Below are 27,898 nucleotides of genomic sequence, written 5' to 3' on the forward strand. Positions count from 1 at the left end.
GGTGCTGGACCAACTGGGACTTGTAAAACAAAAGAGAACCTGAGAGTATACCAGTTGGGGCTAAGTCAGTAGCATGAAGTTAGTTCAGGTGTTGCTGTACCATACCTTAACAATTTTGGTACTCACAGTTCTCCCCTGGGACTGTCCCCTCAGAGTGCAACAATAATACAGCCCTTTCTGATTATTTCAGGGAAGTGGCTGCAGAGTGACATTAGCAGTGCTGCCAGTGATTTTATCTCTGATCTTGCACATTTAGTATATTAAGACAAAGCTTTGTGATTCAACTGATTATTTTTTACATGGGACATTTTGGTCCCATGGTTGAAATTTGAAACCAATTGAAGGTAAATTGAAGAAAGTAGATTGGAGGGACATCAAGCATATGTAGTGGCTTGGATTTCGTGGTCTGGTTTGTAATTTTTGAAAATGTTTTGGGTTATCAACACTTGTACTATAGGGTAGGGAGCAAATAAGTAAGGCCACAAGATATATAATGTGATTTGAAGACAAGATTTTTTTAAAAATGCCTAGTATTCATGTTTATCAAAACTGTGTTTGGGCACCTTGGTACTGCACTAGGAATAAATGTATTTGTGAACCTCCAGTGACATTGATCTTGGCAAGAATCCCAAACAGCTATTTGTAATTGCTCAAAGCTTCTATGTATTGCAGAACACAACAAAGTACTTCATGTCAGAAACCGAAATAAATGAGAGGACTTACCGTTTGAAAGTCTACATATAGCTGATCATCTGGAGCTATCGTTGCAGACTGAATGTCTAAGTTTGGCTTTAAGGACTCTGTAGAGTGTTAATGAAGGTATTTCTCTAACAAAACCACCACACTACTTCTTGGGATATGTATAGTCAGTGCAAATTTTCAGTGTTTTTTATACGGTTTGAATAAGGTGTAGTGTCATAAGGAGTAGACCGATTTCACCAGCTTATTTTGCAGGTAGTTGCCATGACTGTTTGTTTGTTATTAGCAGAATTTCTTTGAGTCTTCAATGTTTGGTAATCTCATTGTGGTCAGAGGACTGCAAGTGACCCAGTTCATTTACCTTTCCCCAAGGCAGCACCCACTAGTTGAGCCACAATGCCTGCTAGTGCTCATGTTTCTAGGTGGTTACATATCTAAGGTAAAACAACCTAATCAGTGCTCTAGGGTAGTTTAAACTAGCGACTTTTTCTAATTGTGAGCAACTAGAAGCAATTACTGCAGCCCAGCTGATAAGTGGTGACTTTCACAGGCACAGTGCTAAATGAAAGCACTTGCTTTGATCATCTGTTAGTGCTCTGTAGTATAAATTAAAACTGTTTGTATTGGTGATAACCTGAATTGTATAAAAACACATTTGTTTTAGCTAGGTGCAGATCAGCAGTGTCCACATGAACATCTATGAGCAAATGCACTGCATTTGGGATTATATTCTGTCTTTATTCATCTATAGGAAGTCTAAAAACTCCTCAGACAGGATCGGTCTGTATTAATGTCCAATAATGATGCACTGCACATTTTGTCACTGCTTTTGCAATGAATTAAAAGAAGAACTTCCCAAGTACACTTTGAAAAAAATTTCCTCTACGTTTCTGTTTCTGCCACATTTTTTCATCTGTTTCTCTTTGTAAAAATCTAAATTCATCAAGAATGAAGGCTAAATTGAGTTTTTACCTGCAGGGTATGTGATAGGACTGTCTGCCTGTGCTTGTCTCCCAGTTCACAGCTAAGGTGTAATCCTGCCTGATACAGTGCTGCACTGCCACTTGGATGTACCCCTGTGTGTGGCTCTTTCAGGAGGGCTTTTGAGGCACTAGCAGGGTTATAGGCCTGTGCAGGGCTGGCTGTGACAGGCTGCAAAATGCAAGTTATCCCATTGCTGAAGTGAAGAACTGAGAGCGCTTAACCCTGTCAGTGTTGCTGCTTCATGTTAGGAGCTCCCCCAGCAGCTGCCCTCAGGTAGTCTTCCTCTGCTATGCAGGAGGAGGACTTTCTCTACCCATGCCAGACAACCTAAAGAGAAGACTGTTTTCAAAATAATCCCAGGAACATGGAGCAGAAGGAGTCTGCAGGAGTTTGCAAGGCTGGGCCAGATCATGAGAAGATGCTGTATAGGGGATCCAGGATACCTGTATTTTTATGGGAGACTGGGAGAAGCTGGATGTTGGCAAGGAGTGCTTGGCTGTATTTTGTATACAGGTTTTATAGTAAGTACTATTAAAAAATGGGATGTATGATGCCTTGAGAGGGATGGTTCTTGTAAGCGGTTTGGAAAGACTGAGAGAGGGTGTAATTCAGCAGTGGTGTGCACACTGGTAAAAATAGCAGTGCTTTCCCACCTTCCTGGTGGAACAGGCATGCTTCAGCTTCTGCGTGCCTTCCCAAAGATAATCATTCTTTAGGGAGATGAGAAGAGAGCTGTGATGTGGCCACCTTTGCACAGTCCAGGTTGGAATTACCCTTGAGTACAGCGCTATGTCTCCATTGGAAAGGAGTGACTATTTCAGAAAGGATTCTTCCCGCCCCCACCCCCCCAATACTGTAGGTTATGGTTTTGTATCACCGTTCCTCACGTCCTCTTTCCCCTTCCTTACCCCGATAATGAGGAAGCACGCTCTTTGTCACAAGCCAGCATGTTGTTTTACCCAGCTTCCAGATCATTATTAAGAGAGAGAGGGAGAGAGACTTGGCAGCGTGTTGGCGGGGAAGGGAGCTGTGCCTATATTTCACTGGGACTGGCGCGCGGAGTAGGGAAGCAGATGTGTGTGGACTGCCAGAGAAATCGCTGACTGATGCTTGCGCTGTCTGGGTTCGGGGAGCTGAGACAAGACGAGGCAAAGCAGGTATGACTGATAACCGTGCCAGAGCCTGAACACTCGCCGTGCCTGCTGCAGACACCGCAGCCGGGGGGGCTCAGCATCCACCAGGATCGACGCGCCGAGCCTTGGCTGGGGTTTGTGTACTCCCTTTGGTTTCCCTCCTTTCACGCCGAGCACGGGGAACAAGCAGAAGTGAACTGCTTGGGAGGAAGCTGGATATGTCTTTTTGTGTGTGTGCTGTTTCACCCCTTTGGTTTTTTGGTTGGCTGCAAAACCTGAAGCCAAAAGATGATTGAAATGCCTCTCCCGGGGGAGGGGGGAGCTGAGCTCACCGCACCCCATCTAGTGGCTTCACCTCAAACTGCTGGCGAGGAGGAAATGCGGCAGGAGGAGGAGGAGGAGAAGGAGGAAGAGAGCTCCTGCAACTCCTGCCATGGGCTCGGTAGGCTTCGGACACCACAGCTGGTGGTCAAACCTAGGGTGGATAACACACACACACACAGGGGCCTGCACCAAGCTTGGAAAGACCATGACACAGGCCCTCCAGAGTTAGGAAATGTGAGAATTAAGCTGCTTCTGAGAGCTTAATTTGGTCTCTGTTTGCACAAGCATTAAGATATGATCTCTAATAATACCACATACTATTCTTTGTCACATGTGAGTGCACAGAAGGGATGGTGCTCAATTTCTCCTCACAGTATTTTGTTTCCTCAGTTGTTCAGCAAGTAGATCCTGTCTGTCACACACTGCTAAAATCTTTTTTTCACAAGGTTTCCTTTATAGTGTTAACAACAATAGGGGCCAAGGTGTCCTTTATTTTGGGGTGTCCCTTTCAAGACCCCTCAGACCACATTTTCCAGACGGTCTCTGCCAGCTACTTCAGTTAACAGCAGTAAGCACAGCACTCCTGTGTGTCAGACACAGGGATCAGAGCAGGCTCTCTGAAAATGAAGCCCACATAATTAGTGTTCTCAGAATGGGGTAAACAGGTAGCAGTGTCAAAAATTAGCTGAAGGGACTTGTCTAGCATCGCAGCAAAATTGTGTGGCAGGGACAAGGACAAGATTCCATCCTCCAGGTCCAGGCACAGATGCCTTAGCTATGAGAAATCCTGTCTGTTCCTGCAGCCCTCAGTCTCTCCCTACACACCTTCCTGAAGTGAAGCAACTTCTTACAGTGAGAGGTGTTGTTCAGTGTTTCCTGCTTCATTCCTAGGTCAGCTTCATCCCCCGCACAACCATATGACAGGTGGAGCTGCTGCTTTAATTTTGTTTCCACTCAAACCCCATGGCCCTCTCTCCTCCTTCATGTCAGCACTGGAGCTCATTTGATTCCTGGGTGAGCCTGCTCAGGTTATTAGACTAAAATGAAAAATACTCTTCTGTGTTTTCTGAGTTACTTTTCTGCCAGATTATTGCTTTGAAAGGGCTCACGGAGGAGCACCAAGGAGAAACTGTGCTGGCCCGAAGAGGGGCCTACATTGCCTGGGCTGTGAGAGGAACAGGGACACAGCAATGGTGAGCTAGATCTATTTAAGTGGTTTGGTGTCCTGTGCTGAGTTTATAGTTTCACAAGGATGATAAGCTGATGCAAGCTGGTACTGCTGCTGATACATAAATTCTTCTCATCTCATTACGGCCTCACACTCCTGCTAATTCAAATTTGTGAGGCCAGGCAAGGAAGCTTGGTGGGGAATGGATCTGGATTAAATTCAAGGCATCTTAAAAAAAAATAGTGTGGTTTCTTACTTGTTTATCGTTTGGCTGCGTGCATGCATCAGCCATCACCAGGAGTGATGGGACCTGTGACAGAAAAGGGCAGAAACATTTCTTGCAGTGGTAGCTTCTGCAGGTCTCTGGTGTTCATGAGACTGAAACTTCAGCAAGATGGGCTGTTGGGAAGTGTCATGGCTAGCTCTTCAAGGACCATACCAGCATAAAAAATCCAGAGAGATACTAGAGGAGATGTGCACTGCAGTCTCTCATAGTGGCAGCCCATAACTTTTGAATGCCCCACAGCTCATTGGCATTTTCATAGACTTGGAGGTGAAACTGCCTTTTTAAGGTATGTTGAGAATAAGTGCATTATGTAGCCTGGCTTTGTAGGTCTGCTGTACACATCTCTGCCTTTTGAATTCAAGTGGTTGCTGATGACAGTGAAGGCTTTGCATCCTGGTGCTGGTAAACAGCACCAGTTTCCAGCTGGATCTACTGACAGCAGAGGAGTGTGAAGAGTGACTTGGAGCTTTGGATCAGTATTTATCAATAGTTTTATCAGTTTTTATCAGTGATCTACATGAGGGGATTGAGTGCACACTTAGTAAGTCTGCAGATGATAGTTGGAAGCGAGTGTTGATCTGTCTGAGGGTGGGAAAGCTCTGCAGAGGGACCTGGGCCAGTTGTATGAGGTTCAACAAGGCCAAGTGCTAGGTCCTGCACTTGGTCTACAACAACCCTGTGCACTGCTACAGGCTTGGCGAAGAATGGCTGGAAAACTGCCCAGAGGAAAAGGACCTGGGGGTGTTGATCAACAGCCAGCTGAATACGTGCCAGCAGTGTGCCAAGGTGACCAGCGGTGTGGCCAGCAGAACTATGGAGGTGATTGTCCTCCTGCACTGGTGAAGCTGCACCTCGAGTTCTGTGTTCAGTTTTGGGTCCCTCACTACGAGGACATTGAGGTGCTGGAGCAAGTCCAAAAAAAGGCAATGAAGATGTTGAAGAGTCTAGAGTATAAATCTTAACATGGAGCATCTGAGGGGACTGGGGTTGTTTAGTGTGAAGAAGAGGAGGCTGAGGGGAGACCTTATTGCTCTCTCCAACTACCTGAAAGGAGGTTGTAGTGAGGCAGATGTTGGCCTCTTCTCCCTCGTAACCAGTGATAGGATGAGAGGAAATGGCCTCAAGTTGAGCCAGGGGAGGCTGAGATTGGATATTAGGAAAAAATTATTTACTGAAGGAGTGGTCAAGCACTGGAACAGGCTGCCCAGGAAAGTGGTAGAGTGACCATCCCTGGAGATGCTGAAAGAATGTGTAGACGTGGCACTTCAGGACATCGTTTAATTGGAATAGTGGTGTTTGGCTGATGGTCAGACTCAATCTTAAAGTTGTTTTCCAACCTTGATTATCATTTGCTGCTGTGTTTGCAGGTATCTTCTTCAAGCTCTGGTCCCTTCTGCCACATCCCCTCCAACCTGACCCACCCCATCCCTGTCTGTTCATTTCAGTTTCATTCACTTCTGGAACTCATTCTCCACCAGAATCTGGTCCAAGCCATGGTAACTAGCACAGTGAGTCCCAGTTCTCACTTCCCTTCACCTTATTAACTGAAAATTACACTTTCATTATCAGTACTGTTTACAAAATTAACTTCTTCAACAAAAAACACAAGCCAATTGAGGATGCTTAGTTATGTATCTTTTTAAGTATTTTGGGTTGATCACAACGGCTTTAATTTACTCTACTGTACATATTGAGTTCTACAGTCCTGCCATGGCTAGTGATTTAAATTATCCTGACCTTTCATCCTGTTTCTCAGCAGCCCATGACCATGCACTAATGTGGGATTTGTGAATTATTTGTGATTCTGTCTGAACATGGTGTAGCCCATGGATTCTGACACTGCTCAATTTAAATAGCAACTTCTTGTGCTAGGTTATTCAGCTTGGTATTCAATTTTAAGAAATGGTTTTGCTTCTGTTTCCTGAAGGGATGCTTTCTAAATCCACAAAGAGTTTTTGAAGAGACAAGGCAAAATTTCTGTTATGTGTGCTCCTTTGGAGTGATTCTGACCTTTATTATTAGGAATAACAGTGCATTTTTCATAGCAGTTTTTCTGAAAGTTTTAAACAGGACTGTTATTATAGAAAGCAGAAGAAAACATAAAATTAGTCTAAACCTATTAATGGATTATTTCCAGATATACATTCTCATTTCATTTTCTGCGTATTAATCTAAAAAGTAAGTGATCTGTACCAGTTTTACAGAAGTATGTGATTTTGCTGCCCAGGATAAATTCTTTGCCTGAATTTGAAAATTGTCTCTGAGTCGGCCATTTCCTTTCCTTGGGAGCCCATCTGTGGGAAAAGGTGTATGAGAGCAACAGTTCTGTTTTGTTTCTGTTAGAGAAACCAGTCTTTGGTGTTACCTACTTTATTTGATTGATTTCTGTGTTACCTTTTGTGTTTGTTCGCCTCGTAGTTAGTGCATTTTAAAGTGGGGTCTTATTGCCCATCCTTAGCAAAAAGAATAGTATAAATTATATTTCATTCTGTCTATCGTGGGAAAGTATCAGCAGTAAGATACTCATCTCCTGGTACTTGAACAACATTACTTGAACAACAACAACATTTAGGTGGTGATGAGGACATTAAGCTCTGCCAGGGCGTAGTCAACTGCCTTTTTTTTCAGGGTGCCAGTAGGAATGCACAGAAGTGAGGGAAAATCTGGGCTGCAGTCCTGGCTCAGGCTATATGTTCCCACCTAGGGGTATGTGTCAGGGTGCAGCAGGGCTGGTGGCTCCATGAGACCAGACCTCAACATGGGTCCAGAGTACACCCAGGAGCCAAGGACAGGGCTGGAGACATGCTGCAATGTACCCACATAGGGTCCATCCAGGCCAGGTGTGGGTGCCCAGGCCTGAGCTGAAATGGGGTTCGTCTGCCCGTGCGCAAGTGATGATCAGGGAGACCTCGTGCTGATCAGGGCCATTAAGTCTTGTTGGTGCCCTGAGCACCCTGACAGAATGTTGTCTGAGCGGCCTGTCCATTAAAGACAAACTCAGCTTTCTTGCAGTCCCTGGCAGGGACTCTGGAGCTTTCTTTAAGCAGCCTAGGTGTGTTAACAAAATACTACATGGACGTTCCTACTTCTGCATGCTGTGCTTGGGCATGCTGGAAGTTAGGCATGTTGGAATTTCAGGCTTTTCTTCAGATACCTTCAGATCCTCAGATGTTTTCTGGGAAATTAAGCAATTTTTTAAGCTTTTTTCCTGGTGTTAAGCATGGGACGTATCCTTCCAGCCTTCTCTGCTTTATGTCTGATGCTTTAGGTATGTGCTGGACTCTCTTGTAAAGAAAACATTTTGTTTGTGAATTCCAAAATATTTTAAGAGAAATGTGAAAAAACTTGCAGCAGTGCAATTCTGAGAGTTTCAATTTATGTATTATGAGTGAACTCGTGTGTCAAAACCGCTGTTTTAATATAGTGAAATATAGGCACATCCCTTCCCCGTGTAGAGTTTTCCAAATGGAAAATGACATTTTTCTTCTTCTCCTGGAATGACTTCAAGACTTAGTGGGAAGAAAAAAAAAAGTTATGGTTACTTTAAAATAGTGTGTTAGTCAAGAATGGAGAGCAGCATAGGAAGAAGCTCTGAGACCAAGAGAGAAAATAGTGAAAGATTCAGCTCTTTTGGGCAGGGGGAGGGGGGAAGAGCAGGGAAGTAAGGTCTTGCTGAATGTGATGAATTCTTTTAAAGACATGGGTCCTGGAACAGCACCAGTGGGTTCCATCCAGAAAAACACAAGGGGCTTGTGACGGCTTGGATGGTGTTGCGATAAAACTGGCATGGGGATGAAGAAGTTGTGAAGTTTCTAGCTCAGCTGATGGAGTTCTCTCTGGTGCAGCCAGACCTGACCTATACCATTTAGAGTATGAAGGCTCTGCAGTGGGACCTGAACAGGCTGGAACGATGGGCCAGGGCCAATTGTGTGAGGTTCAACAAGGTCAAGTGCCGAATCCTGCACATGGGTCACAACAACCTTGTACTTGGGGAAGAGTGGCTGGAAAGTTGCCAGAGGAAAAGGACCTGGAGGTGTTGATTGACAGCCGGCTGAATATGAGCCAGCAGCATGCCCAGGTGGCCAAGAAAACCAACAGCATCCTGGCTTGTATCAAAATAGTGTGGCCAGCAGGAGTAGGGAAGTGATTGTGCCCCTGTATTCAGCACTGGTGAGGCTGCATGTCAAATCTTGTGTTCAGGTTTGGGCCCCTCACTACAAGAAGGACATTGAGGTGCTGGAGCGAGTGTAGAGAAGGATAATGAAGCTGGTGAAGGGTCTAGAGCACAAGCCCTGTAAGGAGCCTCTGAAGGAACTGGGATTGTTTAGTTTGGAGGAGGGTGAGGGGACACTGTCAATCTCAAAAACTGCTTGAAAGGAGGTTGTAGTGAGGTGGGAGTCGGTCTCTTCTCCCTAATAACAAGCAACAGGACAAGAGGAAATGGCTTCAACTTGCACCAGTGAAGGTTTAGAGGAGATATTAGAAAAAAATTCTTCACTGAAAAGGTAATTAAACACTGGAACAGGCTGCCTAGGGAGACGGTTGAATCTCCATCCCTGAAGGTGTTTTAAGAACCATACAGATGTGCTTAGGAAAATGCTTTAAGCACCAGACTTAGAATTAGGTTAATGGTTGGTAGAGTTAGGTTATGGTTGGACTCTATAATCTTAAAGGCCTTTTCCAACCACAGTGATTCTGTGATTCTGTTACTTGTTCTCAAAGAGACTTTGAGGCACAGTGCTTCATCCTGATCATCTAAGGATTTGGGCTTTTGTTATGCTGACTGCTCTTGCAGGCTTCTCCTAGTGAGTTGAGCAAGGGTGACACTAATGTGTTACTAGAAAAAATAATTCCTGCATATTTGCTTTGATTAGAGGTTACAGGGTGTAATTTGACCATAATAATACTAACAGAGATATTTGTCATCTACTGTTGATTATTCTCCTCTTTTAACTTTGTTTCATTATCTTTGGAGCAGAAAATACCAGTAGTAAAAACCTTTTGCGTTTGAAGTCAATGGCAAAACTCCTACCATGTTCACCGAGGCTAGAATTTCATACTTACTGTGGTCAGTCTTTCCCCACAGTTATTAAGTAACAAACAATTGAACAATTCACAGAGGAGTCCTAGCATTTATTTATATAACCTCCTTGGGGAGAAATAATAAGTAACATTCAGTAATAAGTGCATAATCTTCCTACAGATGATGTATGAACCAAAGAAAGGTGAGCTGTATCTGGTACTCTGTTCTCAAGAGATTATTGGACCAGCTGTGGTCTGGCCAGCATTTTGAGGAGGGGGTTGGGAATGAAATGAATATTGTTTCTTTGCCATGAGCAAATTACAGTCTTCTCAAGCGAGTTTGTAGGTGCCTTCTGTACTGGAAAGAGACATCTTATCATGTTACTTTGCCCTCAGGAGAGCCATGGAAATACCCAGTTTTCAAATAGCAGTAGTTGAGCCAACAGATTAGGCTGTTAATATTGTGGAAGGTCATTATTGACTCCATATGTCCTCTGGAAATGACATCCTGGTTCTGGAAGCACACTCGTCTCTTGCGTCATCTGCACAGGTCATTAGAGATTATAAGCATGACTTCTTGGTGTGTATTGAATCTTGAAGGGGCTATGCTCAAGCTGTGCAGTAGCTGAGGAGGAGATTTCTTGGCTTTCCTCACAGTACCTCCTGTATTTCAAGCAACCGAACAGTTCAGGGTTGTAAGAAGGAGGAACTGACAACCCCTTATTTAATGTATGGAAAACAACCAGATGCTGTTTCCTATGTGTGAAGTGTTGGCATAAACTAAGCAAAACTGGGTAAGAAAAAAAGCACGTGTTATTGTTTGTTAGGCAAGTGAGGTGCTTCACTGTCACCCCAGTACAAAAGTTGGAGGTGCCTTTGGAGCATCATTGCATCTGGCTGAGCTCATAGGCGTTATGGTTGGGAATGTTTGGTTTCATGAGCGTTTGACTGTAAGTTGTAGACTCTGTTTTTGAAAGTAGGTGCCAGAACATTATCTGGTGCCTTTCGTTAGCTAAGGTTTGGCATACATGAGGAGTTTTGGTTGAAGCAGCTGTCTTGATGTGCTGAGTGCTTGTGTCCTGAGTTTGAAGAGTGTCCATGACTGTAACCTGCACAATATCACTGATGTTTGTGTAGTGAAGTGTTCCTTAGCAAATGCCACTGCCTTCCAGATCATTGTCAAGTATAAATCATCCATTTGGTTTTGACCTAGAAAGCTCTGCATGTTACTTACCTGTACCTGAGAAATTGCCTCCAACCTTACCAAGGGTCTGCTACTGATCATACATAAATTGCATAGGAAGGGAGCTGGTGAAGATGTTGCCCTCTGTAGGGCTGCTTGGACTCGTTTGTGCTCTTGGTCCAGGGAAGTACAAGTTTGTTAACCATAGGCCTCCCTAGCTTTGGGAAGTGTGTGTGAGGGGCAGAGGCTCACAGGGGATGGTTTCTGCCCCCTCTGATCTCCTTGTATCTGTCCATCTCATGTAATTTTCTGGCACCTATCACCTTGGTAGCTAAGTGTGTTTCTGAGATGACCATGATTTTTTTTTCCTTTTCTTTTCTCCTTCCTTTTAAATCAGTCTTTAATAAAGTTGAGAATTCTTGCACAGGGCTTTATAAACATGTGTTATTAAATTTTAAATCTGTTTTGAAAGTGCCTCTATCCTACTCCCTCCTAGTAAAGTGACCTTTTTAAATGGAGGGAAGTGGGTTTAGATGACAGTCATGATAAATGCGGTCATGTTCACTCAATAAAATAAGGCCCAGTGCATTTGAGGATAAATCAGTGAAATGTACAGCCCCACCTGTCTGTCTCCATCATTCATTTCCACTGTCACTTTCACAGTGGCTGATGGATCACAGTTGCTGTAAAATTAGACAGCCTTTAATCTCATTTCATCCTGATTAGCTTCTCCTTACCCTTTCCCTCTAACTCACTGACTGACACGCTAAAAACTCACACCAGGCTGTGTTTGAGCGTGGCGTACAAACTTCTCTTCAAATACCTTTTTTGCGGGGCAGGCAGGTGTTCCACTGAGTTGAAATGGAAAAATGAGAAGATGGGATTTCCACATTATTAAAACAAAACAGCAGACAGAGGCTTGTATAAAATTAATGAAAGCAGCAGCCTGGCCAGACTGTGTGATGGGCCAAATTCTTCCTGTTACACCTTGGCAAGCTCAATGAGTTTGAGAAGATTCTTCCTACTAGAGGCTGAATTTAGCATGCTCTCTGCCATGTAGTTTTGACTGTATCTGTGAAAAGTTATACAGGTGTGTGTTCAAAAGGAATTAGAGTTTTCAGCTCAGATTTTCTAGGGCTTTCAAGGAGCGTTTTTAGCAGTAAAAAAAAAAATGTTCGTTCCCATGGTTTTTATTTCTGTGTATAACTCATTATTCTAGGGGACCCTGAAAATGGTTGGGGAGAAGGACTGGCATGCTGACGATTTCACAGTTTCAGTGCCAAAACTCCCTTCTTAGATGTCCACAGTGTTACTCCATTCTCCAGTTTTGTGCAGCCGCCTGCAGCCCTGTGGGCAGGTTCATGAGACAAGAACAGTTTTCCCCAAAGCTCTGTAAGAAACAAAGGTCATAGTAAAGGTCTACAGTGTTTTATTGCAGTCACCTTTCCTTCTGAAGCCCAAACACTACCCTCCTTTTTAAGGCAAGCTTCCCTTTAGCTTTTCTGTGAGTTATGGGTGGTAGTTCGGGTCATTTGTGCCCAATCCCGTACCAGTGGGAATGTTGCCATAAAGTTAAGTAGGAGCCAGGATTAAGCCCTTAGTTTTCAAGGTTTAATTATCATCATAAGTGTGGGAGTCTTGTTGCATAGTTTATATGCATGGGAACAGCAGAAAAGCTGAAAATATAATTTCTTCCTCTACTGGCCCTGTTTGTGTCACTATGGAGGATAAGTAAACAAAAGTGTTTGCAAAATTGAAAACACAACATGTGGAAAATACGTATGTGTGCTGCCTGCAGGCAGTTCTTTTGATAAATGCTAGATCTCTCTGGACTGACCAAAGGAAGAGCCTGGTTGAGACCTAGTTGGAAACCATAATAGAGTATTGGATGAGGTAAGAATTGAAGCCCCTGCAGACTGATCCTGGGAAGTCTCTTCTTGAGAGCAGGGGTCCCAAAAAGCATCTAAGCAAATAGCAGATGTCCCATGGGAGATTCAGATTCATTCTGTAGTACGAGCATCTACAAAATCAAGGAAAGTACTGGGTTTTCTGAGAGAGATAATTTTAAAATGGGAAAATGACTGAGATTAAACAATGATAAAAATATGATATGGGGTCTAAGAAGAAAACAAAAATCCTTTGATTATTTTGTCCCACTGTAGGAATCTATAGGTAGTATAAAATCTTGTGCAGTGCCTAGTATACGATTACTTCCCAGTTATATAAAGTGTACTAGTAACAAATAACCTTACTTAATGAACTTTCACTGTACCTGACTGCTCAATTTAAGAACTTGCTTCACTTACATGGCTTGTAAGAGCACAGACTATGAAAATTATATTCGACCTTTACAAGAAACTAAAAATGTAACTTACTTATTCGTCATTGCCTTGGCAAAAACTTCAGTAAGAAGCTTAAATGAGCCCACTTGATCTTTAGGAAAATGTGTCCTAAATAACAAAGCTGTGCATATTTATTATTATTATTTGCATATGCTATACTGCACAACTGCATTCTGAGAAAAATAAAAGATAATAAAACAAATGAAATGAGAGATATATCACCCAAAATAATCCAAGTGTGAGATAGGCTGCCTCTTCCTTTTATTTTTTTTTTTTTTTGGCATTGGCAAAAGAGCACAGAGTAAGAGCTGGCCCTGAGTCATATTGATTTCCCACTGCACTGGTTTCCTAAGTGCTCTGTTGATCCGTGTCAAGCAATAAGTTCCCTGCCTGTACATGCACATCACCTCCCCATTTGTCCTCACCTAGATTTAAGGTGCCCATATGATGAGCTGAACAAGGACATAATTTTTCCTACTGGTGTCACTGGGCCAAAACTACTCTATGTGCTATGATAACTAATGCTGTGTATGTTTACATTTACCATATAATATCACAATAGTGCTGTATGGCACATCACAATAATATGTACTTATTATGTATATGTGAGCCCCTATTTATATGTCTCAGTACTCGCAGTGGAAAATGTAAATTTAAAAAATCTATTATTGTGACTGTAGTTGGTCCGCAGTAATCCAGACACCTCCAAAAAAAAAGGGGGGTTTGCAAACCTAATGCCACAGTTTTGATCTTTGTTAACAAAGGACTTCCTGATTAGATGAATAGAAAATGTGTGGTTGTGCTGCTAATGACATTGTACAGGAAATTAAGCGTATACATTTGGAAAAGGCATTAAATCAGCAGGACCTTAATTTAAAAACTTAAAACTGTATGGAAATGCAGCTTGTTCATTGCTGTGTAATAGAAAGCTATGGAACACACTGACTCTTCTTGTGGAAACATTACCAGCAGAACAAAGCTGAGCTGAGGTTTTTTATGTTTCCTTGCATACTGAGATTCTTAGCATCTGCTTATTGTCAGGGAAATACCGGGCAACTTCACCCCTTTTTACAAGTTGCTTTTAGAGCTGCATCCACAGCAGTAGGGCAGGTGGGGGGTTGCTGAGGGACCAGAATTACAGCTTTTTTCCTCAATTATTTGCAAGGTTGAATTACATAAGATTGCTATATAAGTGGCTTTGTCTGCTGCTAGTTCAGTGGATGTGCACAGTTATAGTGATGCATTTCCCTATTATTTCATCCAGATTTAATCCCAATGTTGTATTTTATACCTTTGAAAATACTTGATGAAGTCAGTGCCCTGAGCTGACAAAGAATTCTTGCTTTACTTGCAGTTATGCCATATAACAGTGCCCATCACTGTGTTGTGGAAGTAGAAAACTTCTTGTTTGTGCTGGGAGGAGAGGACCAATGGAACCCTAATGGTATGTACAAAATATGAAAAATTGCAAGCAGTGTTTGCCTTCTTGTGTCTGTCTATCAGGTCAGCTGATATAGTTACTAGCAACGGTTTTTGAGGACCTTCAGCCTGGTTGTTGAACCTCATAAAAGCTACTTTTAGATATTGGTATAGTAAGTATCCAGTACTTTACCAATAGTGTCTCTGTCATTCATCAGCTTTCCCATCCCTTGAGAAATGCCACAGGCAGCAGAACAGACTCTTTCAAGTGCATGCACCAGGCAGCAGCTGTTAAGAATTTTAACCTTCATTTCCAGTCTCCTTCCAGTCATAATATAATAGTGCAATTGCAGTAGATGAATGCTTCTTTTCTATTGTCAAACCAGATACTTGCAGCTAAAGTTGTTAATGTGTTAATTATCTAGATTTTGTGATTCTTCAGCTGGACCTTTTTTTAGTCTTATGCAAGAGCTTCTCATATAGATTATCTTCTGCTGCCTTCTTTGATTTGATTATTTCATAAATTTACTGCAAAGAGAAATTAAACAATTTAACAGGTTTCTGAGCAAAGAAAAAGGAGAATACCATGCCTTGCAAAATTCACAAAATTGTCAAGACATTGTTAAAAAGCTTGCACATGAAGAAAGAGTTGTAGTTGTAGCAGTCTGTGTAACAGAGATAATTATGACTGGGAAACCATAAAACAGCTTGCAGGTACACATTTTTACTTTAAAACACCAGAGGATCCAGCTGAAATTACATATACTGCATATATTTTATTGTGAATGCCCCATTTCAGCATCTGCACTAAAGCAAATTATAGAAAATTGTTACATCTGTTCACTTCCTAAAACCTGAAACAAACAATCCAGTCCACCCTGCAAGCATATTTCCGATGTAGTTAAAAAGATCACTAAATGTCTTAGGAGAAGCTCCCTTCAGTTCTATTGTTGCATCTCATTTATATTAAGCAGGAGATAGTGTGGTATCATTAATGACAATTATTATTAGGAGCATCAGAGACATCTAAAAACTGAGGGTCCCTGTTGTGCTTCATGGTAGGCATATGGATAATAAGAGGCAGACCTTGTTCCAGACAGTTTATATTTAAATGGCCATGTCGCATGAAGGATAAAAGAAAAGAAGTGTAATTACCTACAGTTTAAAGATGTGGAAACTGAGTCACAAGGTGATGGAGAGATGTTAGAAGGGGTGCATGCCCTGCATCTGAGTCAAGCTCAACTGTTTGTGCAGTAAGTAGTACCTTAGGACTAAGGTCACTTAGGTCAACTCCTGAGCTGAGGATGTTGCTCCTATCCCCTTTCAGCTTTTGTTTTCCTAGGTGCAACAAGCCAAGTTCTTTGTCTCCTGCTGTAAGGTAAATTTTCTGTTCCTCCATTCACTGTAGTAGCTCTTCTTTGTGCCTGTTTTTAGTTTGATTTCATTTCCCTTCCCGTGAAGTGCCCAGATTTGTATCCTGTACTCCCACTCTAGGCTCACTAAACCCTTCTCCACCGTGAGCTATATATACCATCTTCTGCACACATGGTATTTGTAGTGACCATGTTTATAACATATCTTATGTTAGGACGCCAAGGTACCCAAATCATAGGTTTGTATGACAAGAATTAAAAAGCTGCTATATAATCAGTGACCACTGGAATCCCCAGTAATTCTGAAAGATTTAGTGAATATTGCGGCATTAAAACCTCCTACTAGAAGTCCAAATTTATGATTGATACTTATATTGTTTTGAAATCCTGCTTTTTGAAATAGAAATAGATTAATAAATGTCCTAAATAGTGACACCTAGAATGTCAGTCAGATGCCTGCTGTTACTGTTTTGCTGTTTATTGAATCAATAGCTCTCAGTGCCTCTTTTTCTAATTGTCTGTATAGACTAAAGGAATTCAGCTAGAGATGAAGAGCAAAGCCTCACTTCACTAAACCCAGTGGGGAAAAGGACCAGTTGCCCTTAGCGTATGGGGATCTCTCCCTGAGTCTTGAGATGTGTTTGAGTGGTGCTCAGCATAAAAGGCTTTGGTCCTCATTAGGCACCACACTGGATTTGAGGGGAAATGTTGCATTATTAACCAGTCTTCTCCTTTACTCTTGTCATATAGAACAGGCTCATACTAAGCAAGGAAATGGGTTTGCTTTCAGATGGAGTGGTCAACATGGTTTCTTTCTCTCTTTCCTTGTAGAACATGATCTTAAATTATTATGAATATAGAATGTAGCTGTGTTGTTATTCTTCTGTACAGTCTTAATAGCCTGTTTACATATGCTGAAGTAAGTGTGGAATGAAACAAGCAAAGCCAGCCAATCCTACAGAGACTTTTGCAATGCAAAAATATTCACCTTGTAAAACACCCAGTGACCATTTATAGAACTGTGACATGTGCAGTTGGGTTATTCTGCTGGCCTGTGAAGCCTCTAATTCAATTTTTTAGTCACACGTATATCAACAAAGGTTTCTGTTTCTGAGATACTCATCTGTTGAAGTCTCAGGTGTTACAGAAAATTGCCATACACTCTCTTGCTTCAGTTTTCTTGCTTTGATGTCAATCTGCATGTAAAATAAGGTGAAATCTTAATATCATAAAGGCGTGAATACAGTTCTTGGGCTTGACAGCAGGGATAAGCTATTTAGCTGGTGTGTGTTGCCCGTGTTTCATATTTTAGCTAACACACTTGGAATAAAACTCTTAATATTCCCCCATAGATGCAGATGTGTAATTCCTTCTAATTTAACACTGGAATTACGTGGTAGAATAAACCATCTAGTGCAAACACTGCACACCCCATACCGATGGCTTATGCAGCTCCTGGTTATTTGCACAAGGTTTTCTACCATGTTCCATATAGAGATAATATGAAGAGGAAAAAAAAAAAGCACATGTTCTCCCACTGATTTTTTTTTTTTCTGTGGCACACAGTACTCTAGTAATGAAAACACCATGGGGATAGTCTCTTTTGGGGAGTATTTTTGTTTAATCCTATGATTTATTGTGGCTGTGGAAGTACCACATAATCTATACGTAAATTTAAATACACATTTTCAAGATCTTATTACAGAGAGCAAGAATAATCTCTTATCTGCTTTTACTGCTAACAATTGCTAATTCAAACCTTGCAGTGCCCCATTTGTTGAATTATTACTGTACACATAGTGTAATCATACATTGTTGTAAAAGGGGGAACCCTTCATAAAAGCTGTCAACTTCTGAAGTATATGTAATATATATTACAATCATGATGTTAAATACATGAAACAAACAGCTGAGTGTCAAAATAATCTATCTTTACAGGCAAACACAGTACAAACTTTGTTAGCCGATACGATCCCAGGTTTAACAGCTGGATACAACTTCCACCCATGCAAGAGAGGTAAAAACCTACTACTACATGTTGTTTAATATCTGTTTCATCATCCTCAGAGCATCTGAAGTTTGTCTTAGTTCTGGGAATAAGGAGGCCTGCAGAAGCATTTAAAATACTGAGATAAAGCTGCAGTATGCAGTTGTGTCCCATTTGTTTCTTCATTTTTTTAAACTTTCCAGATTCAAACATCCAGATGCCAAATCCTGCAGTGCTAAGTCATACAAAATAACCATGGACTTTGTGCAATTTACTGGTTGCTGAGGACACTCTGGAAGATTTTTCTGAAGTTTTCATAGTGTCCTATCATGTTCCATGATTGAAGTGTTACGATGAGTTTGCCATAAATAAGCAGCGTAGTCAGTTACCTTATAGGGAACTGAAACCCTTACACATTGACCCCATCCTGTTTCACTATGCCAGCCATGAAGACCTCTCCTCAACATGACTCACCTTGTCAGAGGACTCTTAACCCTGGATGGTCTTTGAGTGAAGTTGCTGTCAGATAATGCGTATTAGAGTAGCATACATTTTAGTCTTAATTGTGTACTGAAGAGCAGAGGTGTATATAGACTTGATCAATGGCTGGTAAAGATGGTGTAAACTTAACCCTGGATCCCAAATCCTACCTTGGCAGGTAAAAGTCTGCAAACCTGGACTGCATGATGCATGTTTCCTAAGAAGAATCTCAAAGGCAGAAGGTCCAATGTTACAATTTTTTATGAAAGTGCATTCCATATCCATCGTTCAGTTCAACACCCATGTTCTCACAGTTCTAATGTACTAGATCTCATACTACCTTCCTAACACACATTCCTTGTCTCATGTGCTGTCAGTATTACAGGTCTTTTTCTTTTGACTTACCCTAGTGTTCAGGTGTCTGGCAGTCAAAAATACGTTTAACTCAATGTAAACCTCCGATTCAAGGTGTCTGTTATGACATGCGTGGGAATATTTTCAGAGGTAAAATATCAGTCTGTAGAATTTTTGAAAGCCCTTTGTTCAGGATGCAGTTTGATTGACCTCAGTCCCATATGCAGACCCATGTGCGATGCTTGTCACCATTGTACCACTGCATGATAAAGCGGAATAGATCTGCGAAGGTTCCCTGTTGGAGCTGAGAGAGCTGATAAAATTAGCCTTATAAATAGAGATAAGAGGAGGTTCACAGTTCATCACAGTCTCTGGCTTCTCCCTCCTTTCAGCACTGTGGGGCATCTCCACAACTGGGTTATTTACCTTAAAACAGAGGGACACCTTCCCCTCTGGTCAAACTCCCTGGGCTGAGACACCACCAGGCCAGGTGTTAGTGTGGGGGAGACAAGAGGTGTGCAGGAGATTGTGCATCGCCTTGCAAGTCATCCTCAGGGAACTGGGAGGCTGAGTAGTGTTTGTACAGAGCCTGAAGCTCTTCTGTGGAGCCTAATCTGTGTCCTCATTAGGCCCTCTGGGTATATGCAAGCAAAATTCCTGAGAGACATGGGTGGCTGGCTGAATGGTTGGGTTTATTTGGCTGACAAACCTAAGAAAACAAGCAGGTAGTTTAGGGTCAGAGTAAGCAAACAGTAGGAGTTTTCCACCTCCAGAGTGGCCAGTTGTGTTTCACTAGAAAATCGGATTACAATTGCAGGTGCTGGATGTGACTTACCTTGTGCTTTGGTGGAAGCTGATGCCTTCAGCCAAGAAGTTAGAAACTCCTCTGCACATTGTGATTGCTTAGCAGCTGCCCAGCAATAAACCATGATGTATTAGCATCTCAACACTTCACAGTATTATTTAATGTAATGGTACACTTACACATAGTTCCTTTGGCAAGGGGCTTTACTTTAATAATGTTTACTGTCACCTCTTTTGTTCAGGATACATAACTCATAGGCTTGCCCATTGTTTTCCTAAAAAGGCTCCTAAGCATTGGGGCAATTGTTGGAAAACAGGGGTTTTCAAATTACTTCCTAAAATGTTATTAGTAGTTTATTTGATCATCCCTAATGACTTCCTCAGAGTTGTTGCAGCTTTAGTGGTGGAGTCTTGCCCAGTTTTAGAAGATCATACAAACGAGAGAGCTTTTATGCAGTCTCCTTTCCCAGCTCCTGTAGGCAGATAAAGTTCCCATTAAAGTCAACAGGCTATTTTTTCCCCCTAGGAGTACAGGGTCATGCCCTGTGTCTGCTGGCATAATGCAGGCACCACTGACAAGACAGACTGTTTAATGGGTTTTTCTGAGTCATTATGGTCCATCAAGTCAAAACCTACTTGGAAATTTTAGTCTGAGAATAATTGGCTGTATAGACTATAATAGCTCCTTTGAAATGACTTCCAGGTAAATGTGGGTCTCATTCACAGGCAGTATATTCTCAAGTTGAAAATCTGTATGAAAAATTTGATGAGTAAACTTTTATCTCATATGCTAAAATCCATATCCGATTGATTTTACCGTATGAGCTATAAAGAAAAGCCTAATCCTGTTATGGATTCAGAGCTGTTAGTGTATTTTCTTTAAAGCCAAGTCTGGTTTATTTTCATTTGAAGAACATCTCGAAAATACGTGCTTTTGAAAATGATGTACGATTTTCAGGCATGTGTTGTTTAGAGAACCAGCAAATGACTCATCAGCTTTTGAAATACACATCTGCCTGACGATGCAATAGCGATGGGATGCTTTTTGGAGAGCAGTTCAGTTAGACTAACATTAGTTAGACTACTGAAGCAGTGGTCTTTGTAGCAGATGTATCTGAACTTGTGGCATGAGGCTCAGCTAGACACCTCAGTCATCAGTACTCTTGCATTTTGCCAACTCAGCCCGGAGCTGGACAAGGTATATGGAACATAATAACATCTAAAACACTGTATTTTTTCTTACATTCCAAGTTAAAAGTTTTTGTTTAAAGCCCAGCAAAAAACACGGTGTTGTACCAGGGCCTGAAGTGGAAAAGAGCAGGTCAGCATCCTCATTGAGGCCAAGTGAGCTGAGAAAAGAAACAACAGAAAAAGAGATAAAACAAACAATTCCACTTTTTTTTTTAGACTTTCACCTTAATAATAGTAATGTTAAATCTTACTAAGATTACTTTAGTTTTTAAAAAGCAAAAGATGCACTCTAAAAGTGACTCTGAAATCAGATCCAGATATTGCGATGATCAGTAATAGCACTGGTAGTTTTAAACTTGAGACTGGTAGTTGTATTTCTAATTTCAGGGCATACATTCGTCTGTGAAAATACAAAAAAAAAGCTTCCCTTTTATTTTTGTGTACTTACAAGAAGTTAGTTTGGTTGATGATTGTGTGAAGGGATGTTGAAGGAAAAGTATTTCAGAGACATCAAGTACTTGCAAGTCCTGAAGAAAACCACAAGATTGTCTTATTGTCTGTATCCAGATCCTGAGGTGCATTCCAGTTACCTGATTAGAATGGATAGTGTCTCCCTGGTTTGGTGGGGAAAGTCATGGTGCAGAGATTGCTGTATTTTATTTTAATCTGAATCAGATTTTACAGCAGTTTAAAAAGTCAACACTTAACAGCATGCCCCTCACACACTGTATCACTGAAAAGAAACAAAGCAAAAAGATTGAAATATTTGTGATGGGAGCTACTGAGTGAATATTCACATCCAAGCAGAAGAGTGAAGCATGCTGACACTTTCATTTTTGCTCCTTATAGTGACACTGTGTGGATGAAACTAGGAGTACACACACAGAATAATGTCAGTGAAATCCTAGTTAAAATGGTGCAAGTTGTACCTACCCCTGTTTATTGAACCTGAACTAAAAAAACAACAACACATTGAGAGCAGTTCATGAATGGGTTTGCCCATAAGCACCCTGAGCATTGACAACAGACACCTTGTGGGTTTATGCCTTGCACCTACCAGACACAGGAGGTTTGGAGAGCATGTATCTCCCCATGCAGGCTCTCTGATGTCTAATAGGATGTGACCTCTGCAGCTTTTCCTACTTTTGGGGCTGCTACAAGCTGTCTTGCCTCTGTCTTGTCATAATGGCACTTGATTGCCTAGAACACCTATACCCTCTGTCAAATCAGAGTGAAATCAGCCAGCAGGTTTTTTGTTGATGAGACAACACTCAGACAGACATGGGTGCACATACAGTGTAATCAAATAAGCTTTGTTTCCATAGAAAATCAAGCTAAAAACATAGATGCACAATTTGCTGCTCAACCATGCAGAGCAGTATATGCCATCAGCTTCTATCTGCCCATTGTCAGATAAATTAAATGGTCTTATTTAATTCGTCAGTTGAGCTGGAGACACTTCGCAGTATTCCTGTCCTCTTATTTGCATCTTTATTTTTTTTCAGTAGCCTTATCCCTGTGGTGGTGTTCCCAATCCCACTAACAAGGGGTGGCTGTTCTGCACCATCCAAGTTGCCCATGTGCAGGCAAAGTGAAAGCAAAGAGGTAGACAGGAGTTGCTCAGTGACCTTGGCTGGTGAGGAGCCTTGTCAGGTATGCAAAATACAAAAACTAAGGCCAGGAACAGGCAGCATTGTGTCAGATCTGCTCTCTGAACACCCAGCCAGCCCTTCTTTTCCATGGCTGTATCTTCATCTTTGCCTGACCTCTCCTCCAATGTACAAACAACCAGCCAGTCTGAACCACATTGAAGAAACAGGGAAATGTTAAAGCATGTTAAAAAAAAAACCAAAAAACGTGAAGATTGGCAGCTGAGTAAGGGAGAGAGATCTTATTTGTGCCTTCTCTGAAGGAAATGGTCTTGGATGCATGCCTGGCTAGATACCAGCTTAGAGAAATGGCTCTCCAAGCTTTACTAGCTCACTGGTCATGGGATGACTATAGGGAAGCCTGGAGAGGAGCTGGGACATACTGGAGCTGTTAATTGCAGTGTGTTGTGCTCTGTATGTGAACCACTGCTCATCCTGAATGCCTTGCAGTGGTCTGCAGGACCAAGCCCTTGGTGGTGCAGGTGACCATCAAGCCCCCAGGGTTTAGCATGCAATTCAGGAGTGCAATATGCAGCCACTCCTGGATTCAAATCGGGGTGCCTGGGCAAGAACCGGCACACGTTTGTGTCAGCCACAGAGAAGGCTTTGGGAAGCTGCAGCCACACTCCAGTGTGCCTGCTTTGCAGGAGCTGTCAGAGCTAGACCTCACCATGTCTGACCTTGTCTCTCTGCTCACATGCCACTGGTTTCACCCAGGAGAAAATTCCAAGTTCAACATCTTATACAGATCTTCATCCTAACCTGGCTTTGCTCTTTCGCAGTCTTCTTTCTCATATCATTTCAGCTTAAAATCAACTCTAGTAAACCTTCTAATCCAGGGAACTTTCCCTCAAAGGGGATTACACCAAACAGGGTCTCTCAAAATCATAGAATCAGTCATAGAATCATAGAATCATAGGGGTTGGAAGGGACCTCGAAAGATCATCCAGTCCAACACCCCTGCCAGAGCAGGGTCACCCAGAGTACATCACACAGGAACGTGTCCAGGTGGGTTTTGAATGTCTCCAATGAAGGAGATGCCACAACCTCTCTGGGCAGCCTGTTCCAGTGCTCTGTCCCCCTCACAGTAAAAAAATTTTTTTGGATATTCACCTTGAACCTCCTATGCTCCAATTTGCACCCATATAGTCTGTTGCTCTATTCTTACTTCAGCAACAGACACTCGCTGTTAATTCTTTAGGCATGAGGAAGACAAACTAACAAATGCCTAGCAGTCCTCACCAGAAAAATCAATTATTTTTCTGCATACCCGAGTTGCATGTGAAAGTGAGCAGGTGGCTAAAGCTTTTCTCAGAGGTAGCTGGGTGAAGACAAAGCTCTTTTGAGTTAAAGGGTGGAAATGTAATATTGTACCTAGTATAAGGGAAGTTATTCTATTTGCAGTACTGCAGAAAGAAGAAAAAAATGATAATTGAAGAAAAATTTTGATGATGTGGTTCTCTTAGTAAATTGGGAACAATGACCCTTGAAGGACCGTAAAGAAAGTGAATGTCAAGATAATTTATTATTGTTACATTATCTACCTCATTTTTCACTTTGTCTTACTGAGTTGTTATATCCCTTACAAGGTAATGCCCCAAACATTAATGAGCACCTTTTTATCTTTCATGGGTGTGAAAAAGCAACAAACAGTTTTGAAAAGGGGTCTTTTCTGCCAGGTTTATGTGTGCTTAATTGTTTTGACACCAAAAACGAAGTATTTATTTGATGTGGAGCAAAGCAGCCATGGTCTCTAGGATAGCTGTAAGCATGTGAAGCTCGTAGACTCTTCTCTCTGAAGTAGCTTTTGGAGGAGCAGCTATCTTAGTTCAGGGACTCGGCTGGAGAGGAAAAAAACATAGTTGACGTGGCTAATTGGTTTGCTGTTGGCTTTTTTTGTTCTGTTCTGCCCTGTCCTCCAGGAGAGCCAGTTTTTACGCCTGTCGCCTTGACAAGAACTTGTACGTAATTGGTGGAAGAAACGAAACTGGCTACTTGTCCAGCGTGGAGTGCTACAACCTGGAGACAAATGAGTGGCGCTACGTGTCCTCGCTACCGCAGCCTTTGGCAGCCCATGCAGGAGCTGTTCACAATGGCAAGATATATATTTCAGGCCAGTGTCTTTTATAATTCCTGCTCTACACACAACAATAAAAAACCCAGAATCCAAAAATCATAGAGCTAAATTCCTGGTGCAAAACAATGTCTTTATTTACATGAATTAACAGAGGTACATTCACTTTGCAGGAGGTGTTCACAATGGAGAATATGTCCCCTGGCTGTACTGCTACGACCCTGTGATGGACGTCTGGGCCCGAAAACAGGACATGAACACAAAGAGAGCAATCCACACTTTGGCTGTAATGAATGATCGACTGTATGCAATTGGAGGAAACCATTTGAAAGGTCACATTTTTAATAGCAAAGAAGCATTTCAGTGTCCCCATCTCCTGATAAAGAATATTTTTGTTAGGCAGTCATCGTTAAATACATTAAAAAAACAGGCAATACAATTTAACAGGGCACTTGAACCAGCAATTTTAAAAACATTTAATGCAAATTATTTTAAAATTATAACAGTACATTAAATATATGAGTAATGAATGCTTTAGATAATACAAATGGGAGCTTCCATTACTCAAAGGCACAGACAATTTGTCATTACCAAGAATTCAATGAAACAAACAGATTATTCTTTGACCCGAAAGTACCAGCAATATTTTCCTCTGTAAATAATTTTCCAAAATGTGCAGTTAGAGAGCTGTATTCAGAGCAAGGCCAGAAAACAAGCTCCTGATTTAATTAAGAGAAAAACAAAAACAGAACAAAAAAAAAAAACCCTCCAGCCGTTAAATATTAGGACTAGGCTCTTTAAATCCCTTTTTAAGAATAAATGTAGCTTGTTAATTATGATTCTTTTTAGAGGTCTCTTGTTTTTATCTTTTGAAAAGGTCTCATATTAAAATAAATATTGCTTAGGCATCTGGTATTTTTGTCTTAATACCTACATGCTGTTGCTATTACTGCTAAAGAGATTCCACTTAATCCAGCCACTTAGACAAAAAGCACAGCTCCTGCTCCTTGGTCCTGTGGCAATATTTGACAGTGCATATTCACACTTTTTCTTCTTTCTCCTTTCTTGCTTAAAAAATGAAGAATAATAATTTTAAAAGCGAAAAAGAGAAGAGAAAACTGTAATGCAAAATAAAAAATTATGCTAACTGCCAGTATCAGCTGGCCACGTGCCTGGATGACACCAGGACCTGAGTCCATGTGAGAATCTGCAGCCACATGCTGCTGTTTAACATCTGAGTGCCTGTGGAGCATGTAGGGAACTAAGTGTCAGATGTAAATTTTTCTCTGGTAAATAGTACTGGTGGATGAACCCCTGCAACCAGGGGCTTCTGCAGGCTTTCTGTGCTTCCACTCCCCACTCCCAGTTGTGGTAGATGTTCCTGAACTGGCCTTGTCAGTGGGAAGGAGGTAAAAACTGACTGCACATGTGCACTTGCAAATGTTGTAGAGGTTGCAGAGCTCCACAGTGTTAGGATTTTCTCCTGTTGAAGTAGAAGACAAGAGGACTGGAGCACCTCTCTTAGGAAGACAGGTTGAGGGAGTTGGGGTTGTACAGCCTGAGGAAGACTCCAAGGGGACATTATAGTGACCTTCCAATACCTGAAAGGAGCCTATATGCCAGGTCGACGTGCCAGAGGGATCAGATGACATCCAGAGGGACCTGGACAAGCTGGACAAGTGGGCTCAGGTGAACCTCATGTGGTCAACAAGGCCAAGTGCAGAGTCCTGCACCTGGGCTGGGGCAACCAGAGATAAAAATACAGGCTGGGGGAAGACATGCTAGAGAGCAGCCCGGTGGAGAAAGACCTGGGGGTATTAATGAATCAAAAGCTGGACATGAGCCACCAATGTGCAGCTGCAGCCCAGAAGGCCAACAGCATCCTGGGCTGGATGAAAAGAAGTGTGACCAGAAGTTCGAAGAGGTGATTCTGACCCTATACTCTGCCCTGGTGAGACCTCACCTGGAGTACTGCACCCAGCTCTGGAGCCCGCAACACAAGAAGGATGTGGACCTGTTGGAGTATGTCCAGAGGAGGGCAATGAAAATGATCAGAGGACTGGAGCACATCTCTTTATGAAGACAGGCAGAGGAAGATAGGATTGTTCAGCCTGAAGAGAAGACTCTCAGGACACCTTACAGCAACTTTCCAATACCTGAAAGGGGCCTATAAGAAGGCTGGGGAAGACCTGTTCACTAGGGCATGTAGCAATAGGACAAGGAGTAATGGTTTCAAACTAGAGAAGGGTAGATTTAGATTGGGCATTAGGAAAAAGTTCTTTAATATGATGGTGGTGGATCACTGGATTGGGCTGTGAAGAGAGGTGGTGGGGGCCCCATCCCTTGGAGATATTCGAGGTCAGGCTTGATGGGGCTCTGAGCAAACTGTTCTAGTGTGAGATGTCCCTGCTTATTGTAGGGGGGGTTGTCTAAATGACCTTTAGAGGTCCCCTCCAACCCAAGACATTCTGTGGTTCTGTGTTACACCCATCCTATAGCTAAAGCAAATGCTTTGGTTTGCATAAGCTTGAATTGCTTCCATCCCACCTTCTCCTTCTTTTTCCACCCAGTTTCACCTACTGTTTTCTGAGAAAGAAGGAACTTCTAATAAACACTGCGCTTCTACCTCCACAACTGTTGCCCTTGGTGCCTCTGTTATGTATGAATTGCTCACTGTTGTGAGAGGTATTTAATATCCAGGCTTCTGGAAAGCCAGGGACTGTCTGGTAGAAGCACTTTTTGGAAATCTGGTTTCTTCTGTACAATGAAACAAAAGGAGGAACTGCAAGGAGTGGGAAGAGGGGGTGGCCTGGAGTGAGGGTGAAATGCTACAGATTCTCCCCCCTGGGGAGAATAGCAGGACTCTATGGCAAAGCCCTCCTTTGCGAAGCAGTATGCTAGTGTCAGCAGTGCCTTTACTGCATCACAGCTAGTCGTGTGCATACTCCACTTAATTATGGAGCCTTTGACAGGTCCTGGGCACACAGCAGTGGCCTTCTGTGGCTCCTTGAAAACTTCACAGGAACAAAAAGTTTTTCCATCACAGCTATTCATTCTTGGCATAAATAATACTTGTACAAGCAGCATCATTGGGAAGTACCAATATCACCAAATGCCCTTTTCCAGCAAATCTCAACTTCTCTTTTCCATCATAACTTTATGGAGAAGACAGTAGTGTCAAGTAAAGCATCCCAGCATATTAGGAAAACTGTGTTTTTACTGTGGTGCTCTGATAAAGAAGGTAGTTTGAAATAGAGAAATGTCTAAATATTGGAGCAGAAACCAGGACTCTGGATTCTATGTGTTCAGCTCACTTAATTGCTACTAGTTGATACACCTTGAGAGTCTTGAACTAAGAGACCTGTCTCCCTTTGGTGATTCCAAAGCAGCAGTTCCATGGAGCCTTTTTTTTTTTGGCTGTCAGAG

The 27,898-nt window shown here is 42.1% G+C and overlaps 1 protein-coding gene across 1 annotated transcript in view; it reads left to right on the forward strand.

Moving 5' to 3' along the window:
* Positions 1–27,898, forward strand: part of KLHL14 (kelch-like family member 14) — a 74,975-nt gene that overhangs the window by 43,063 nt on the left and 4,014 nt on the right. Inside the window, exons 6-9 of the mRNA XM_010006891.1 lie at positions 14,496–14,585; positions 17,872–17,950; positions 24,321–24,511; positions 24,646–24,804. Of these exons, the coding sequence (XP_010005193.1) occupies positions 14,496–14,585; positions 17,872–17,950; positions 24,321–24,511; positions 24,646–24,804 (519 nt within the window). The remainder of the gene's footprint in view (positions 1–14,495; positions 14,586–17,871; positions 17,951–24,320; positions 24,512–24,645; positions 24,805–27,898) is intronic.

The sequence above is a fragment of the Chaetura pelagica genome, unplaced genomic scaffold (genome assembly GCF_000747805.2).
Source record: "Chaetura pelagica isolate M959 unplaced genomic scaffold, ChaPel_1.0 scaffold109, whole genome shotgun sequence".
Taxonomy (NCBI): domain Eukaryota; kingdom Metazoa; phylum Chordata; class Aves; order Apodiformes; family Apodidae; genus Chaetura; species Chaetura pelagica.